At 35.6% G+C, this 15,442-nt stretch overlaps 3 protein-coding genes across 3 annotated transcripts; 2 read left to right on the top strand and 1 right to left on the bottom strand.

Annotated features, from left to right (window-relative positions):
* Positions 1-3,152: 3,152 nt before the first annotated feature.
* LOC18049339 (probable LRR receptor-like serine/threonine-protein kinase At4g36180) lies at positions 3,153-6,481 on the top strand. The gene is made up of 4 exons (XM_006445209.2): positions 3,153-3,786; positions 4,402-4,662; positions 4,786-5,652; positions 5,754-6,481. The coding sequence occupies exons 1-4, from the start codon at positions 3,366-3,368 to the stop codon at positions 6,224-6,226; spliced, it is 2,022 nt and encodes a 673-aa protein (XP_006445272.1). The 5' UTR covers positions 3,153-3,365; the 3' UTR covers positions 6,227-6,481.
* A 721-nt stretch (positions 6,482-7,202) lies between these two features.
* LOC18049338 (pentatricopeptide repeat-containing protein At2g45350, chloroplastic) lies at positions 7,203-9,204 on the bottom strand. The gene has a single exon (XM_024188941.1). The coding sequence runs from the start codon at positions 9,129-9,131 to the stop codon at positions 7,227-7,229; it is 1,905 nt and encodes a 634-aa protein (XP_024044709.1). The 5' UTR covers positions 9,132-9,204; the 3' UTR covers positions 7,203-7,226.
* A 4,545-nt stretch (positions 9,205-13,749) lies between these two features.
* Positions 13,750-14,683, top strand: LOC18049337. Its single transcript, XM_006445207.2, has 2 exons — positions 13,750-13,897; positions 14,018-14,683. Exons 1-2 carry the CDS (start codon positions 13,838-13,840, stop codon positions 14,627-14,629), a joined length of 672 nt encoding a protein of 223 aa, XP_006445270.1. The 5' UTR covers positions 13,750-13,837; the 3' UTR covers positions 14,630-14,683.
* The last annotated feature ends 759 nt before the right edge of the window (positions 14,684-15,442 follow it).

Genomic DNA, 15,442 nt, shown 5'->3' with positions numbered 1-15,442 from the left:
CCAGTGGGAGAGTCCTTGCACTTAGAATAATGAGTGTAAGGGTTCAAGCCTCCATAAAAGTATTTATGGGGTTTATTTACAATCCTTCCTCAATTATCACATAATTGAGTGGAGCCAGTCTATTCCTCACGAAATGTGAGTAGAGTGGACAACCCTCGAATATTTGAGAGGGTTTGAAGAATTTGGGCAGCACTTCAGAGGAGTACATGCCACGATGAAGGTTCCAATTGTAGAATCTGTGTGTAATTTGAAGAATTTGGGCAGCGCTTCAGAGGAGTACATGCCACGATGAAGGTCCCAATTGTAGAATCTGTGTGTAAATATTAATTGTAATACCTACAATCCTGTATAAACAGTATTAAAAAAAAAAAGAATTGTAATAATCAAATGGTCATTTTTTCTCTTAAAATTTCTAACAAATGTTATGGAGATAGGAGTTGGTAAAAGACGAGGAAGGACACTATAAAAGCCGAAAAGACGGAGAGAAAAAAAAAGCCAACTCAACTGCTCAACAAAGTGCAAATGGGCAAATCCAGCAAGGATGTGAGACTCCATCAGATTTTGATTTTCTTCACACAAAAGTCCGATAAACACCCATCATCTTTTTATGCTAAGATTTTGAATCGTAATAAACAGTACAAGGAGAAGTCAGATAAGGAAAAGGAAAAAAGCTAGGATTGTGGTTGAAACAAACAAGCATTGGACATTTTTGTGATTTACTTGGTTTTGCTGTTTCAATTTTTTTTTTTTTAAAAAAAAACAAACACTAACAAACAAAAGTACTAAGCAAACGGGAAAATAAGCATCAACACAACAGAAAGGGATGGGTGAGTGACGGAGTTTGTCTATCGATTTATTATTTTTTTTTTTCAAAAACTATTTGCCAACCACATAAATTATTTGGATAAGTTTAATTCACGAGCACACATAGAAAAGATAGTTTTAGTTACTAACTTAAGGTGATGCCACGGCATTGCAATAATGCAATGCGAGTCATGGTCCCTACTAAATATGTCCTTTGCCGCCTGATCTTTCCGGATTAGTGTCTTGGTCTCTTAAAGTGACCCCTTTTTACGTGAAACCAAAACGTGCATAAAATTTAATTAAGGTTCACGTGGAGCTATGAAATGGGTCCATCCATTATCAAAACGATTGTCAAATGTCAAGTACTCACCAATTATTATTTTAGCAGGCCTCTCTTATTTAACCATAGAGCGTTAGCTAAGATATATTATAATGCATGATACATCAAATCTAAAAGTTAATTTTATGAATTTAAACATAATTTTGTTGATTAAATATTTAAATTATTGGGCACTACTATTCAGTTAATTTGTCGTATGTTGTAAATACAATATAAATTATAATGTATCGTAACAAGATTCTTAAGCCAAAATGTACTGTTATTTGATGAAAGTGTGGTAGCTTATTAGCTTTGCTTCATGTGTGGTAAGAAAGCAGGTTGCTCGTTTTCAACCATCAATCATTGATAAATTCTGGGAAAAGGATAAAAAGAGTTCACGTGTTTTCAAACTCAGTGATTTTTTGATTCCACAAAAGATTTTTTTTTTTTTTAAAAAAAAAATTTCTGTTTGATTGTGGTAGATTGGTAGGGCACCATATTGTACCAAAATCACTGAAATTTTTAGAATTTTCAACAACACCAGCCAGCTGCACAAGTTTACCTTCCCATTAAAAAAATTGATTCATTTTATATAGACAATCATTTTTCTTTTTGAAAATGACCATCTCCAAACCCTTAATATTTTCCAAGAAAGAATAGTGGAACCATTTTTTTAATAATTAGATCAGAGAATTGACGGGGAAGAAGAATTCAAATTCTAAATGATGTTATTGGGTCACACTGCGAGTGCGTGAATGTCTTTGCCGGTGCAGGAGTCATTGGTGATTCATCATCACATTGTAAGGCCCATGCTTCTCGTTCCTAAAATTGGGCCCCACCATTACTGTCAATTTTTTGAATTCTGGGTCCCGTTCTTTTCAAAAACGCTTACCGAAGTGAATAAGTTAACAGAATCATAATTTAAAAAAAAAAAACTAATACTAAATAGAGTAAAGGACCTCAATTTATTATATTTCACAGTTAAAAGGCAGTGTTTTTCATTGCGTAGAATAGGTCCCCAATTCTTTTTTTTTTTTTTTGAATACGGTCCCCAATTCTATTTAAACGGCAAAAACATAGTGTTATGTGCACAAAAAATAATATACTATTACTAGAAAAAGAAAATCATTATGCGGTAAGAATTTTTCTTGTCTTTTTTATCTTTTGCACTAAACTTTGTATTCTTTTTTGTATTTGTAGCATTATTCTAATAAAAATATCATTCGCATTATATGTAACTGTTCAAATTAGGGGTAGCTTGTCTAAATAAAACAAATTATTGATTGATAGATAGACTAAGAGATACGAATAAAAAAAATGAACTAAAAATGAAAAATAAAAAGAAATTTAACAAATTATAAATTTCAATTCGATTCATATGTCTAAGTCTCTAAGATTAGTATTTAGTAACAAAAACGATTTGATTTACCAGTCTAAAATTAGAATAAAAAATTTTGATCAAAATTAAAAAGTAAATTGTCAAACCTTCTTCATATTCATGTTATTAGAACAGCCTAAGGTTTTTTTTTTTAGTTTTTAAGTGTTCTTTATTGTTGTGGCATTTTTAAGTTTTGTTACTATTATAATTCATACGTGGTTTTTACTTACAAAAATTGAGGTTGGTAGATTAGGTTAGTACCGTAAAATTTTTCTAATACTTTATGAGATTTTATTATATGGAACTATTTAGCATCTTTTCAGTTTTTTAATTTATAATTCTTTGTTATTTTGTAGTTAGGTGTTTGTAGCTTAAGCTTAAGTCTTAGGTATTGTTTTATATATCATGCTTAAGCATGATTTTGTTTTTACATTTATATAATAATATATTGTTAGTCTTTGTTGACCCAGTAATATATGTAATTATTTAAAAAAAATGTTATTACTCGATCAAGGATTTTTTGGTTAAGAATAGGAAAGCTATATCTTTTGTTAAGAAAACATGAAGAATAGGGGCTAAGATGTTATTTTCAACAAATCCCAAGATAAAAACAGCACGGCACTGGAAAATTTTCACCGTAGAGGAGAAAAGGGGGCGTGGTCCGCGTGGAGTTTGTACTTTTGCAAGGGTGCGCAGTAAGTATTAACTCAGGTGAGCTTGTTAACACTGAAACTGAACTGAGTTTCGAATTCTTCACGCACTCTTTTCTCTCACCTCAACTTCAAATAAAACCAACAAGAATCGAAACACATTTATTTCCCACACTTTCTCTCGCATTTTCCTTCATTTTCCCACAAACCAAACATGTCTTTTTCGCTTTACGTCCTCACTCTCTTCCTCTCCGTCACTTACACACTCTCTTCAACTTCAGAGGTCGACATTCTCATGCATATCAAAGACTCATTAGACCCAGAAAACCGGCTCTTGACTTCTTGGGCTCCTAACGCTGACCCATGTAGCAGTGACTCTTTTGACGGCGTGGCGTGCGATGAGAATGGTCGCGTGGCCAACATTTCCCTTCAGGGAAAAGGTCTCTCCGGTGAGATACCGGCAGCTGTAGGCGGCCTCAAGAGCTTGACCGGCTTGTACCTCCACTTCAATGCCTTGAACGGGGTGATTCCAAAAGAGATTGCTAGCTTGAGTGAGCTTAGTGACTTGTACCTCAATGTCAACAATCTCTCTGGCAAGATTCCTTCTCAAATTGGAAACATGACTAATCTTCAAGGTTGGTTGCTACTATTGGTTCTTGGTTTTTCCGCAGAAGAGTATAAGCTTTTTTTTTTCTTTTTTTCTTTTTATCCGTATCCAAATTATTACATTTGAATTCTATTACACGTGTGTTTTTCTGGATTGGCCTTTAAGCCCAAAAATTTATTACATATTTTTACTTCGGTTAACTCAATCACTGTAGATTGAACTGTGTAAAATAAAAAGCTCTGATTTTAATTTTTTAAATCTAGGCTTTATTCAATGATCTACATTTATCGTTATTCTTACTGATTCCCTGTGGTTACTTATACATGTGGGGCATGTAATGATGGTCATTTTTTTAGCTCATCAGTAGGTTGTTAAGTAAAAAGCTTAAATCTTTAACGTTGAGTTCTTTCAAATGTTTTTGGGTTGTGATAATTACTTGGATAAATGAAATTAAATTGAAGCTTGGGTGATAATTAATGATTCTTGAATTCAACGTTACAGGTTTATTTCCAGACTTTAGGTTCACTTAGTTGACTAATCTAGCTTGAACCTTGAGCAACATTATCAGATTTCATGCTTATTGTTGGAAGTACATTGTGATTTTCATCAATGGAGCTTTAACAGTGGATCTTTTTTTATACAGTTCTACAGCTATGTTACAACAAATTGACTGGGAACATACCCACTCAGTTGGGATCTTTGAGGAAGCTCAGTGTCCTTGCTCTGCAATACAATCAATTAACTGGTGCAATTCCTGCGAGTTTGGGAGATTTGGGGATGTTGATGAGGTTGGATTTGAGCTTTAATAATCTTTTTGGTCCAGTTCCAGTTAAGTTAGCTAATGTGCCTAAGCTGGAAGTTCTAGACATCCGTAATAATTCTTTCTCTGGAAATGTTCCTCCAGGTATTATGGTCTTTCCAAATATTTCATGTTCTGTTATGGGCTTTTCAATTTCATTTGTTAAAAGAAAATTAGGATGTATAAAATTTAATCTTGATTTTCTTCCCCTTGTGCATGGCTATGAAGCTCTGAAGAGGCTGAACGGTGGATTTCAATATGACAACAATGCAGCCTTATGTGGGACTGGCTTCACTAATTTGAAAAATTGCACAGCATCTGATCATCCAACTCCTGGTAAACCTGAACCATTCGAGCCTAATGGTCTCTCAACGAAGGATATTCCAGAGTCAGCCAAATTACCAGCTAATTGTGGGCAACCTGGTTGCTCAAGTCCGGCTAGAAGACCACATACTGGTGTCTTTGTGGGGGTAATTGCTGTGTTTATCATATTGACTGTTACTGGACTTTTTACATTTACTTGGTATCGTCGGCGAAAACAGAAAATTGGAAATGCTTTTGATAATTCAGATAGTCGTCTTAGTACCGACCAGGTAAAGGAGGTTTGCAGGAGAAATTCTTCCCCACTTATCAGCCTTGAGTATTCCAATGGATGGGATCCGTTGGCCAAAGGTCAGAGTGGAAATGGGTTTTCTCAGGAAGTTCTTGAGAGTTTCATGTTTAATTTGGAAGAGGTGGAGCGAGCAACTCAGTGTTTCTCAGAGGCGAATTTGCTGGGAAAGAGCAGTTTTTCTGCCACCTACAAAGGGATCCTGAGAGATGGATCAGTTGTTGCTGTAAAGTGCATTGCCAAGACAAGTTGCAAGTCTGACGAAGGTGAGTTTTTGAAGGGGCTAAAGATATTGACCTCATTAAAACATGAAAATCTTGCAAGCTTGAGAGGTATCTGCTGTTCAAAAGGCAGAGGTGAGTGTTTTCTCATCTATGATTTTGTCCCCAATGGAAACCTCTTACAGCATCTTGATTTAGAGGCAGGCAGTGAAAAGGTTCTTGAATGGGCTACCAGAATTTCTGTCATAAAGGGAATTGCCAAAGGTTAGTTTACGTGCCTCTTTCAAGGAAGTTGTACAGATTGTTTATTTTGTTCTCGTTGTTTTACATTTGTGTATACTGAATTTTGATGTCTTTCTTACCAGGGATCAGTTATTTACATGGAAAGAGACCTGGTCTAGTTCACCCGAATTTGTCTGCTGAGAAGGTGCTCATTCATAGACGATATAATCCCTTGCTTTCAGATTCTGGCCTGCACAAACTCCTTGCAGATGATATTGTTTTCTCAATGCTCAAAGCCAGTGCTGCCATGGGATATCTGGCTCCTGAATACACCACCACTGGGCGATTCACAGAAAAGAGTGACATATATGCATTTGGAATGATTGTATTCCAGATTCTGAGTGGAAAATGTAGTATCACCCCATTCACTCGCCAGGCAGCAGAGTCGTCTAAGGTTGAAGATTTCATCGACCCAAATCTTGAAGGAAAGTTTTCAGTGTCTGAGGCATCTAACCTCGGGCAAATTGCTCTACATTGCACCCATGAATCTCCTAGCCACAGGCCATCCATAGAAAACGTGATGCAGGAATTGAGCAGTATTATTGGCAGTTCATAACTTTGACTGAGGTTTTGCCTCATTTTTCAGCTCCAAGAGGCAAGATGGATCAATCACCCACTAATGCTTATTTGTACTGTCCTTTACCCGAGGACTGAAGCTGTGAAATCATGAACTTGGAGTAGTGTAATCTATTCTTGGAACCTGGTGGGCCTTTAATGTAAACCCTTTAGTTAATAGTAATTGAAGTTTAGCGATGTAACAAGTTGGCTTCTCGCCAGAACGACTTATTAACTTTTATGTGGTTCAAAAGTTCGGAAAAATCCTCTTCAATAGCACTAACAATGACTGAAGAATCTCTCTGCTCGAAAGGTTCAAGGCTTTTAAAACCAAAAATGATTACAGTATCTTTTCTTCTCGTCTCTGTTTCAAGTCACGCAACCGATAAAAGGCATGACATTTCCATTTTGTCATTCTTCATATGATCATTATAGCTTTATTTTATTTTTATTTTTATTTTTTTCCAGTGCCTTTGCAGCAAGCCAAATTTGGATTCCGTTACAAACTCGGCGTGTGATGTGATTCCATCCAACTGTAAACCAATACAAATTTTAACATATTCTATTATATCAAAATGGCAGTGCGTTGGTAATGATAAAGACATTGACATGTCCTGATAATCTATTCCGTGGGCAATCTATGTAAAAATCAATGTTTGGCATCATTGCTTTTCCATTTTGTGCCTGTGAATATGTCTTGTTTGGCATTCTTGCTTTTCCATTTTGTGCCTGTGAATATTTCTTGTCCTCTTCACCCATGAGCTAAAAGGCTTCTACTTTTTCTAACCCCTTGTCTGTTTCATCTTATTGTTTAATGCTTTTCCTAGACTAAAATGTAATAAAAAATAAATGTTATGTCTGGCATCACCAGTCCGCGCACGAATAAACGCATACATACTTGTTTGGGTGTGTGGAGATTTTCCATCCCACGTAAATATAAATTCAACATGCATTAACAAATTTATTTATTGCTTTGTACAATTGACCAGAAGGCTTTGAATTCAACCGTAATGTGTACAAGAGGTGGCCACAGAATCAGGTGTCCACATATTATCCAACATATAATAGATGTCTCTAACTTGGAGACGGGATTTATCTCGCACAAAGAACTCATGAACAACTCCCTCAAGTTCAATCCAACTGCAACCCGGAAGTTTCTTTAGGTTTCTTTCCTTCATCATCGACCTAACCCTTCTTGCATCATTCCACATACCAAGGCCGGCAAACATATTGGACAGAAGCACGTAAGAGCTCGAATTACTTGAATCCATCCCTATGAGATGCTTAGCTACCGGCTCGCCAACATTTAAGTTTTCATAATTTCTACAAGCACTAAGCAAAGTCCTCCAAATAACATCATTTGGTTCCATGGGCATGTCCTCGATTAAATTTCTAGCTGCTTCTATGTGCCCAGCCCGACCAAGAATGTCAACCATGCATCCGTAATGCTGCAGCTCAGGCTCCAGCTTGTGAATTCTTCTCATAAGCTCAAAACATAAGAGACCTTCCTTCACCAAGCCAGCATGGGCACAAGCATTCAACAATCCAGTGAATGTGATATCATCTGGTTCTATGGATAGCCTTTCCATCTCCATGAGCAAATCAAAGGCCAATTCACCTAAGCCATGGATGGCTAATCCATTGATCATAGCATTCCAGTGATCAACACTTCCATCCTCTATCTGCTCAAAAACCTTTATAGCGTTCTCTATACTGCCACATTTAGAATACATGTCAATGAGAGCAACACCATGTTTCCCATTCAGAGAAAACTGATCTTTTTCAAGATACCTATGTATCGCTACCCCTTTGTCAATATGACCTAGTTGTGCAATTGCTGAAAGAACAATCACCAACGAGGCATCATCAGGGTGCAAATAAAGTTCACATTGCATGTTGTCAAAGATTTCCAAAGCTTTCATGGAATACCCATTTCTAACATAACCACCCATCATGGCGTTACACGCAACAACGTCTCTCTTGGGCATTTCGTCAAACAAACGCCTAGCAATATCAACCCTACCTAATTTTGCATAGCCATCAATCATATTTGCCCAACTGACAACATCCCTCTTCGGCATTTTGTCAAACAAAGCTTGAGCATCATCCATCTTTCCACACTTTACACACCCATGGAGCATCGAGTTCCAAGAAATCAGGTCTCTTTCAGGCATTTTCTCAAATATCTGCCAAGCGAACTGGAGCCCAGATTTCAATTGCGCATAACCATTAAGCACTGAATTCCAAGATATCAAATTCCTCTCTCTAATAGGCATAGAATCAAACAACTCACGAGCTGACTCAATGTTACCACTCTTAACATATCCATCAATCATGGAATTATACGAAACCGAGTCTCTTATTCCCATTTTATCAAACAATTGACGAGCGAATTCAAGATAGCCACATCTGACATACAACGAAATCAAGCAATTCTGCAAAAACAAATCTGACCCAAATGCGACTTTCCTCAACAAGCCATGAATCTGCAATCCTTCCTCTATCAAACCCAACCGCGAGCACGCTTTTAAAACTAACGACGCCGAGAACTTATCAACAGAAACCCCATTATCAAGCATTAAACAAAACATAACCAGAGCTTCTTTTGGGTCAAGCCCATGAGAATACGTCTTGATTATAGCATTCCAGAGAAAAGGGTCCTTTTTCTCTCGAAAAGCGTGATATTTAAAGAAAATATAGCGAGCGAATTCAGTTAGAGGTGTGCACGGTGAAGATGAGAAGCTGGCTACAAGCTTGGTAGTGAGATGAGTGTTTTTGATGAATCCAGTTGTAATCATTCGCGCGTGAATTTGGTTTACGTCGTTTAAGGTTTTGCATTTTCGAAGAAGAAGAAGAGTAGATTGTGTTGAGTTGCATGGCTGATTATAATTTGCAGAAACAAACATTAGTTTCAGTTACAACAATTTCTTCAGTCAGCTACCTTTTTCTTTTCTCCTCTAGTATTGCAACGACCTCTTAACGGCTAACCCCTGTGCCGTCCACGGAAATTCAGAGCGCGTGGGAGCAATATTGTTGATGCATTTTGAGACTCGCTGAGGAAATGGTTTGGCCCAGCATAGTTTCATGGGCTTATAAATCTCAAATCCATGGGCCGATAAAATGTTGAAAACTTTTGAGAGAGGATATCGCTGTACATGTCCAAGATGCAATTCTCTCATTTTTTTTTTAATTCTCATTTTTTTATTATAAAAATATTGTCCCGTATTAATATGTAGTGTAACAAAAACTGCAAAAAAAAACAATTACGGACTTCTAATTCTGAGATTGTCAATTTACGATTTTTTAAGATTTGTATGGCTGGATTTTGACAAAAAGTTATTGGAAAGTTTTGATCATGTATTTTTTTTTTTTTTTAAACAGCATTTGGTTTTTTTTTTTTTTATTAGAAAACCAAAAAAAAAACTCGTGAAATAAAGCTTTGTTGCAACAACTGAAGATCTAGTAGTCTAGTACCAAGTATCGACCTCCGGCGATAGCTCCAAAACACATCTAGATTAAGTCGAATCATTAGCATTGATTGACGTTTTTTATTTGTATATAAAATTGCGTTTTTATTAAAATCAGAAGAAGACAATCCAAAAAGAAAATCGGAACAAGACAATGATAACAGAAGCTGATATTTTAATTTATGGGGCTTGAACTTTTCAGCCTATCTATCATGATGTCATGTACTTTGGTTGAGTGCATACTTATAAATGCAGCATAAATTTCGGGTCATCCTATTGAAAATGATGGGCTATTTGTCTTTTTCAAACATGTGGCAGGCGATTTTTCATTTTTGTTAAAATATATATATATATATATATATAATCTAGATAAATGTTATATTACAATTAATGTAACATACACATTCAACAACAACCACATAAATTGTGTGAGTCCATTATTTATGTACGCACATGAGTTAATCGAGTGAAGGCAACTTCTCAAATGTTTCAAGTCAATCAATTCATCGATCAATTATATATTTATTATCTTTTTACTTTACCAAGTTGTTGTTTGATAAACTAACCAAATTAGCTTACATTTCCGTTTCCAAATAATATTAGGCTAAAAAACAAAAACACGTACACGTACGCAAGCACACAAATGAAACACTACTTAATTTGTAACACTCATTAAGATAATATCAAAGAGTGATAAAATTCAATTTATACAGTTCTTCTTCTTCAGCTAGGCCGTCAGTTTGTGCATTATTTATGGTAGTTGATGCTGCGTGAAAATAATCAAAACCCCAATATTGTTTTTCAAAACATATCATTCCCCCCCCCCCCCCCTCCCCCCAATATTTCAAAATCTAATCAGAAGACCTCAGTTGTTTTGATTTTTTTTTTTGTTTTATACTATTTTACCCTTAAAATAATTTTTAATTCAATGATGGGTTTCACCATGTCAACTGTAAAATAATAAGAATAAAGGTTTTAACGATAAGGGATTAAATAGATTTTGAAATATGGGGGATAATGATATCGTCATTGAAAGAACATGGGAGTTTTGATAATTTTCGCTCAATCCTATTTATGTATACAGACCCAAACCGTTTATATAGTTAAATGCTGGACGGCAAATAATGGATTTAACGTATCCACGACCAATTAGCTAAAAGTTGGATAATTTCTTACGAACTGTTTCATTTAAATAGTATGTTTATGGGTCTAGAAAACGATTTTAGACTGCAATTTGAGGGGCATTGACTTAGCAGAAGTCACAATCACGCCCTACATATTCTATATACAATTAACACAACTTTCTTTAAAAAAAAAAGAAAAAAATGCAATCTATTGGTTGTTGCCTTATCTCCAATATTAATGACAAAGTTTTGACAAAAAACTGACCCTTTTTCTAATCAAATGTTTCATTGGATTTCCTATTCTATTTGGTGCTTATATCACAAAACTCATCTTTTAGTTACTTAAATCAATAAAAAAGTTGAAAGTGTTAGCTTTTTGAAAATATTGTACAAAATTGATCAATTCTATGTACGGCTGAGACCCTCAAGATCTTACATGAGCTCACGATTTTATAATGGCAGTATTAGGTCATGACCTTTAAACTTTTTAATAGTTTTATTGATGAACCATAATAGAATATAATGGCCACGCCCATCGTTATCCGCCCACTTTCATTTAATTTGTCAACTGTATCCAATATATAACTTAATTTATAAAAATTATCGATGGGCAGATTAAACATTACAAATCACTTTGACTTTCGTTGTGCACGATTCTCATAATCTCAGCAACCTTGAATATAATTCGCCTACACGATGATGAATACACCAATGTCCAGTTTTTATGTCTATTATTTGCACATATAACGTTAAGAAAGGAATGAAATGACAAGTTAAAACTTAAAAGACCCTATTTGATAATGTGGTGTTGTAGTTTTTAAACTATTACTGTTGGAAAAAAGAATAAGTTATGATTATAAAATAAAAGTAGTAAATAGGAGATCATAGATATAATTTGTAAATAATAATTTTGAAAAAATTAATAAAGATATAATAGATTATTCATCATAAAAGTGTACAATCAAATTAATTAACTTAGCTTCTAAGTTACAGTAGTTAGTATTTATCAAATATTTTAATATTATATTTTTTAAAATACAGCTATTTAACCCCAATCTCAAATGAGGTCTAAATCCATTTTAATTTACCACATTTTGCATTTATGCGGTCAGTGTAAAATTTGAAATGTTTCATCCTAGTTTACAAGATTCATCTTCACGATTACTTTCGTTAGCTTGAACAAGTTGCACGTCAGCATTAACAGATGGATTCAATTCAACACAGCTTTAACTACCACAAGAGCTCTCCCTTTTTTTCCCGCTGTTGGTAATTCTAAAAATGCGGGTCCTACGCTACCGCCACTCTTCTTGTAAGTGATAAATAAAACAAGTATATATATATATATATATATATATAGTAATGATATAGCCACAAACTCTTGTACAATTTTATTTTGTACAAACTGACGTGACATGATAAAATTGGTTGAATTAAATATCACTTGGTCCACATGATTTGTTTTTATTATTTTATATTTTAATTCGACCAATGAATTAATGACACGTCAGTTTATACAAAATAACTTTGTACAAGAGTTTGTGAATGTGTCATTTCTCATATGTATATGTGTGTGTGTGTGTGTTTAAGCTTCTTAGATCACAACGATTTTATCCATCGGTTGAACCAAATAACTCTGGCAAGATGAATCTAAGGAAATAATAGATTATATTAGTTATATATTTGTGTGAAGCCACTTGTTATTTTCTTAATTCAACCAAGTTATAATTATGTGTGCATGCAACATAAGAATTAAGGTTTATAAGCAAAGGCCAAGAAGCACACAACTCATGATAGAGAAGTTCTGTCGTCTTGTTTGCAACTTGCTTAAGACCTAAGAGAAGAGAAATGCTTTATTTCTCTATCCGGCCTTCTCTTGTAGGAGCACTGTAGATAAGATCGTCGATCAGCTGTAACGATCAAAGATTCAACGGTGATGGTTGGTTGGTTATGTATGAGTTGATGACGTATAAATACATACCCCGGCCTCTTAAAAGTTAAAACAATATATACACGTATGCCAACTAACTGTAAGATATATATAATACGTATACAATTAATTAAGTATCAAATGTTTTAAAATTATTAAACCACCGGTCCCCACTTCAATCCAACTATGTATCAACGGTTCATAAATCTTTATACTCATGATTTAGCTTATTCGGTGATAATTCAGGACCCAAAGTCATTAGTCGCTCAGCATATGCATACGTGTGTATATGCACGCACAAGAGTAAAATCAATTGCATAACCCCATTAAAGTTGCAGCCTCATAAAAGATGTACGTAGTTATTTCTGGATCTTTTTTTCAAAGAAATTTTACGGAAAAGATCAAAGAACAAGACGAGAGCAACAAATGCTAAAAATAAATAAATTATCATCAACATTTTTTTTTTGGTTTTGTCAGAATAAACAAACACGGTTGATATCTAGTTGAATTGAATGGGAATCCCAAAATTAGCTTTTAAAAGGGTAGAAAATAACTTCGATTAATCTATATACAAACTGATAATTACTATATAGTGTCTACTCAATTAATAAGGTAAATCCTTTTCATAAATTTTCACTACTTGGAAGTCAAAACGGGAGATGCTTACACACACAGGGACACACATTAGCACAAATGTAAGTGCGTGCTTTTTTTGACAGAATAAAGAAATTAAAGCCAGCAAATGCAAAGCTATGATTAAAAACTGGGGGAAAAAAAAAAAGATATGATATTTTTTCAACTAATTTAGGACATTATTTTATGTTATGATGTAAGAAAGAGTCTGACTCTTGCAAGTTGGTAATTGTGAAAGCAAAATAATTGTCAACGGTTTGCACTAATGGCTAATGGCTAATGCAACTGCTGGTGCCTCACACATAATCCCCTTTTATAAAGCAAACCCATTAACACACCCCCTGACCCACGTTCTCTCTCTCTCTCTCCCACCTTGCACGCAAACTTCAAAACAAAGAACAAAGAACAAGAAATAAAAAAATAAAAGAACTTCAGAGTTCAGAAGCTCTAAGAGAGAGAAGATGAAGCTTGTTTGGTCTCCGGATGCAGCTTCAAAAGCATACATAGACACTGTAAAATCAGTAAGCCTTCAACCCCATGCGCTGTAATTTCATTTGAAGCTCTTTTTTCGTTAGTAGCTAGCTGGCTAGTACTTATGATATATTTGCATCGTTAATTTATTCGATCGGTTCATTTTGCAGTGCGAGAATATCAAAGAGTCAGGGGTAGCAGAGCTTCTTTCAGCGATGGCAGCTGGGTGGAACACAAAGCTGATAGTGGAAGCATGGACACACGGGGGTCCAATAACAACGAGCATAGGACTAGCAATAGCAGCACGTCACACTTGTGCAAGACACGTGTGCATAGTCCCAGATGAACGTTCAAGGCTAGCTTACGTTAAGGCCATGTACGACGTCGTAGGCTGGGTTTCGGAGGTGATAGTCAGGCAAGCAGAGGAGGTGATGGGGGAATTAAAGGGTGTTGATTTTTTGGTTGTGGATTGTACGAGTAAAGATTTTGCTAGGGTTTTGAGGTTTGCTAGGTTTAGTAATAAAGGTGCTGTATTAGCTTTCAAGAACGCATTCCAAAGAAGCACCTCCGGGCTTAGATGGCAAGGGCAAGGGGTGCTGGACAGGGGGACACGTGTCGTCAGATCGGTGTTCTTGCCAGTGGGCCAAGGGTTGGATATAGTTCACGTTGGGAGTACCTCTGGTTCGGGATCAGGAGAGAGCATGAACAAGAATCATAGCCGTTGGATCAAGCACGTTGATCAAAAATCGGGCGAAGAGCATTTTTTTCGGGGCAAATTTTGAGAGCAGGAGCAGGTCTCGCTGTTGGGGAAGTACTAGCGTTATTTACTAAACTAGGCCATGAATTTTGATATTAGTAATGTAAATCTTTTGTAAATTAATAAAATTAAATTATTTGGTGCACTTTGGAATATGAAATTTTTTGATAAAATCATGCATTGCAAGCTTTCCTTTTTAAAATTCTGATTCTGGGATTAGTATGAAGTAAGAAGGAAGAACAGAATATTGGAAATGGCCACAGCGTGGTGTTCGGCTCGATCATGTTTGTGGACCCTATCGACAGGTCGGCGCCAATCGCCTAGTTCGATCATGTTGATAGACACGTAGCGTCGTAGCCCCAAAACCTCTTGAGCCGATTCAATGGGCCACCACTACTCAGTATCTAGGTTGGCCCAAATAGCCTTACAGATTATAACCCAAATCTGTAGAACGGGCTGAAGGAGTTAAAGAACCCAAAACATTACCATGGAAATGGTTATTTCATTTCTAGTTGTCTACCACACTACGCTCTGCAAATATCTAAGTGCCCTGCCAGGCTAACTGGGCCGCCGTTGAAGGCTAATGCGGCCTGGATCTTTTAATTAATCAATAATCAGCGAAGTAATGACTGCAGCACTACGCAACTGATTTGAGAGATCTTGATTATTATTTGGTTATAAATGTAGCAAATTTTTTTTTAATAACATCCTTGTACTTATTCCTTTTATAGAAACAATATCATTCTTGAAGTCCGGAAATTTTCCTACACACTAAATTCGATTGATCCTTGAATGCGTAAATGATAACTTCACAAGTCACAACTAATTAAAATTTAAA

This window comes from Citrus clementina, unplaced genomic scaffold, assembly GCF_000493195.1.
Source record: "Citrus clementina cultivar Clemenules unplaced genomic scaffold, Citrus_clementina_v1.0 scaffold_3, whole genome shotgun sequence".
NCBI lineage: Eukaryota > Viridiplantae > Streptophyta > Magnoliopsida > Sapindales > Rutaceae > Citrus > Citrus x clementina.
This window is presented reverse-complemented; position numbering and strand designations above follow the sequence as displayed.

Excerpts from the sequence above, each read along its gene's own strand:
- LOC18049337 (XM_006445207.2), top strand. The coding sequence starts at position 13,838 with ATGAAGCTTGTTTGGTCTCCGGATGCAGCTTCAAAAGCATACATAGAC. Across the intron at positions 13,898-14,017 it reads ACATAGACACTGTAAAATCA|TGCGAGAATATCAAAGAGTC; the intron begins GTAAGCCTTCAA and ends TTCATTTTGCAG.
- LOC18049338 (XM_024188941.1), bottom strand. The coding sequence starts at position 9,131 with ATGTTTGTTTCTGCAAATTATAATCAGCCATGCAACTCAACACAATCT.
- LOC18049339 (XM_006445209.2), top strand. The coding sequence starts at position 3,366 with ATGTCTTTTTCGCTTTACGTCCTCACTCTCTTCCTCTCCGTCACTTAC. Across the intron at positions 3,787-4,401 it reads AAACATGACTAATCTTCAAG|TTCTACAGCTATGTTACAAC; the intron begins GTTGGTTGCTAC and ends TTTTTTATACAG. Across the intron at positions 5,653-5,753 it reads CATAAAGGGAATTGCCAAAG|GGATCAGTTATTTACATGGA; the intron begins GTTAGTTTACGT and ends CTTTCTTACCAG.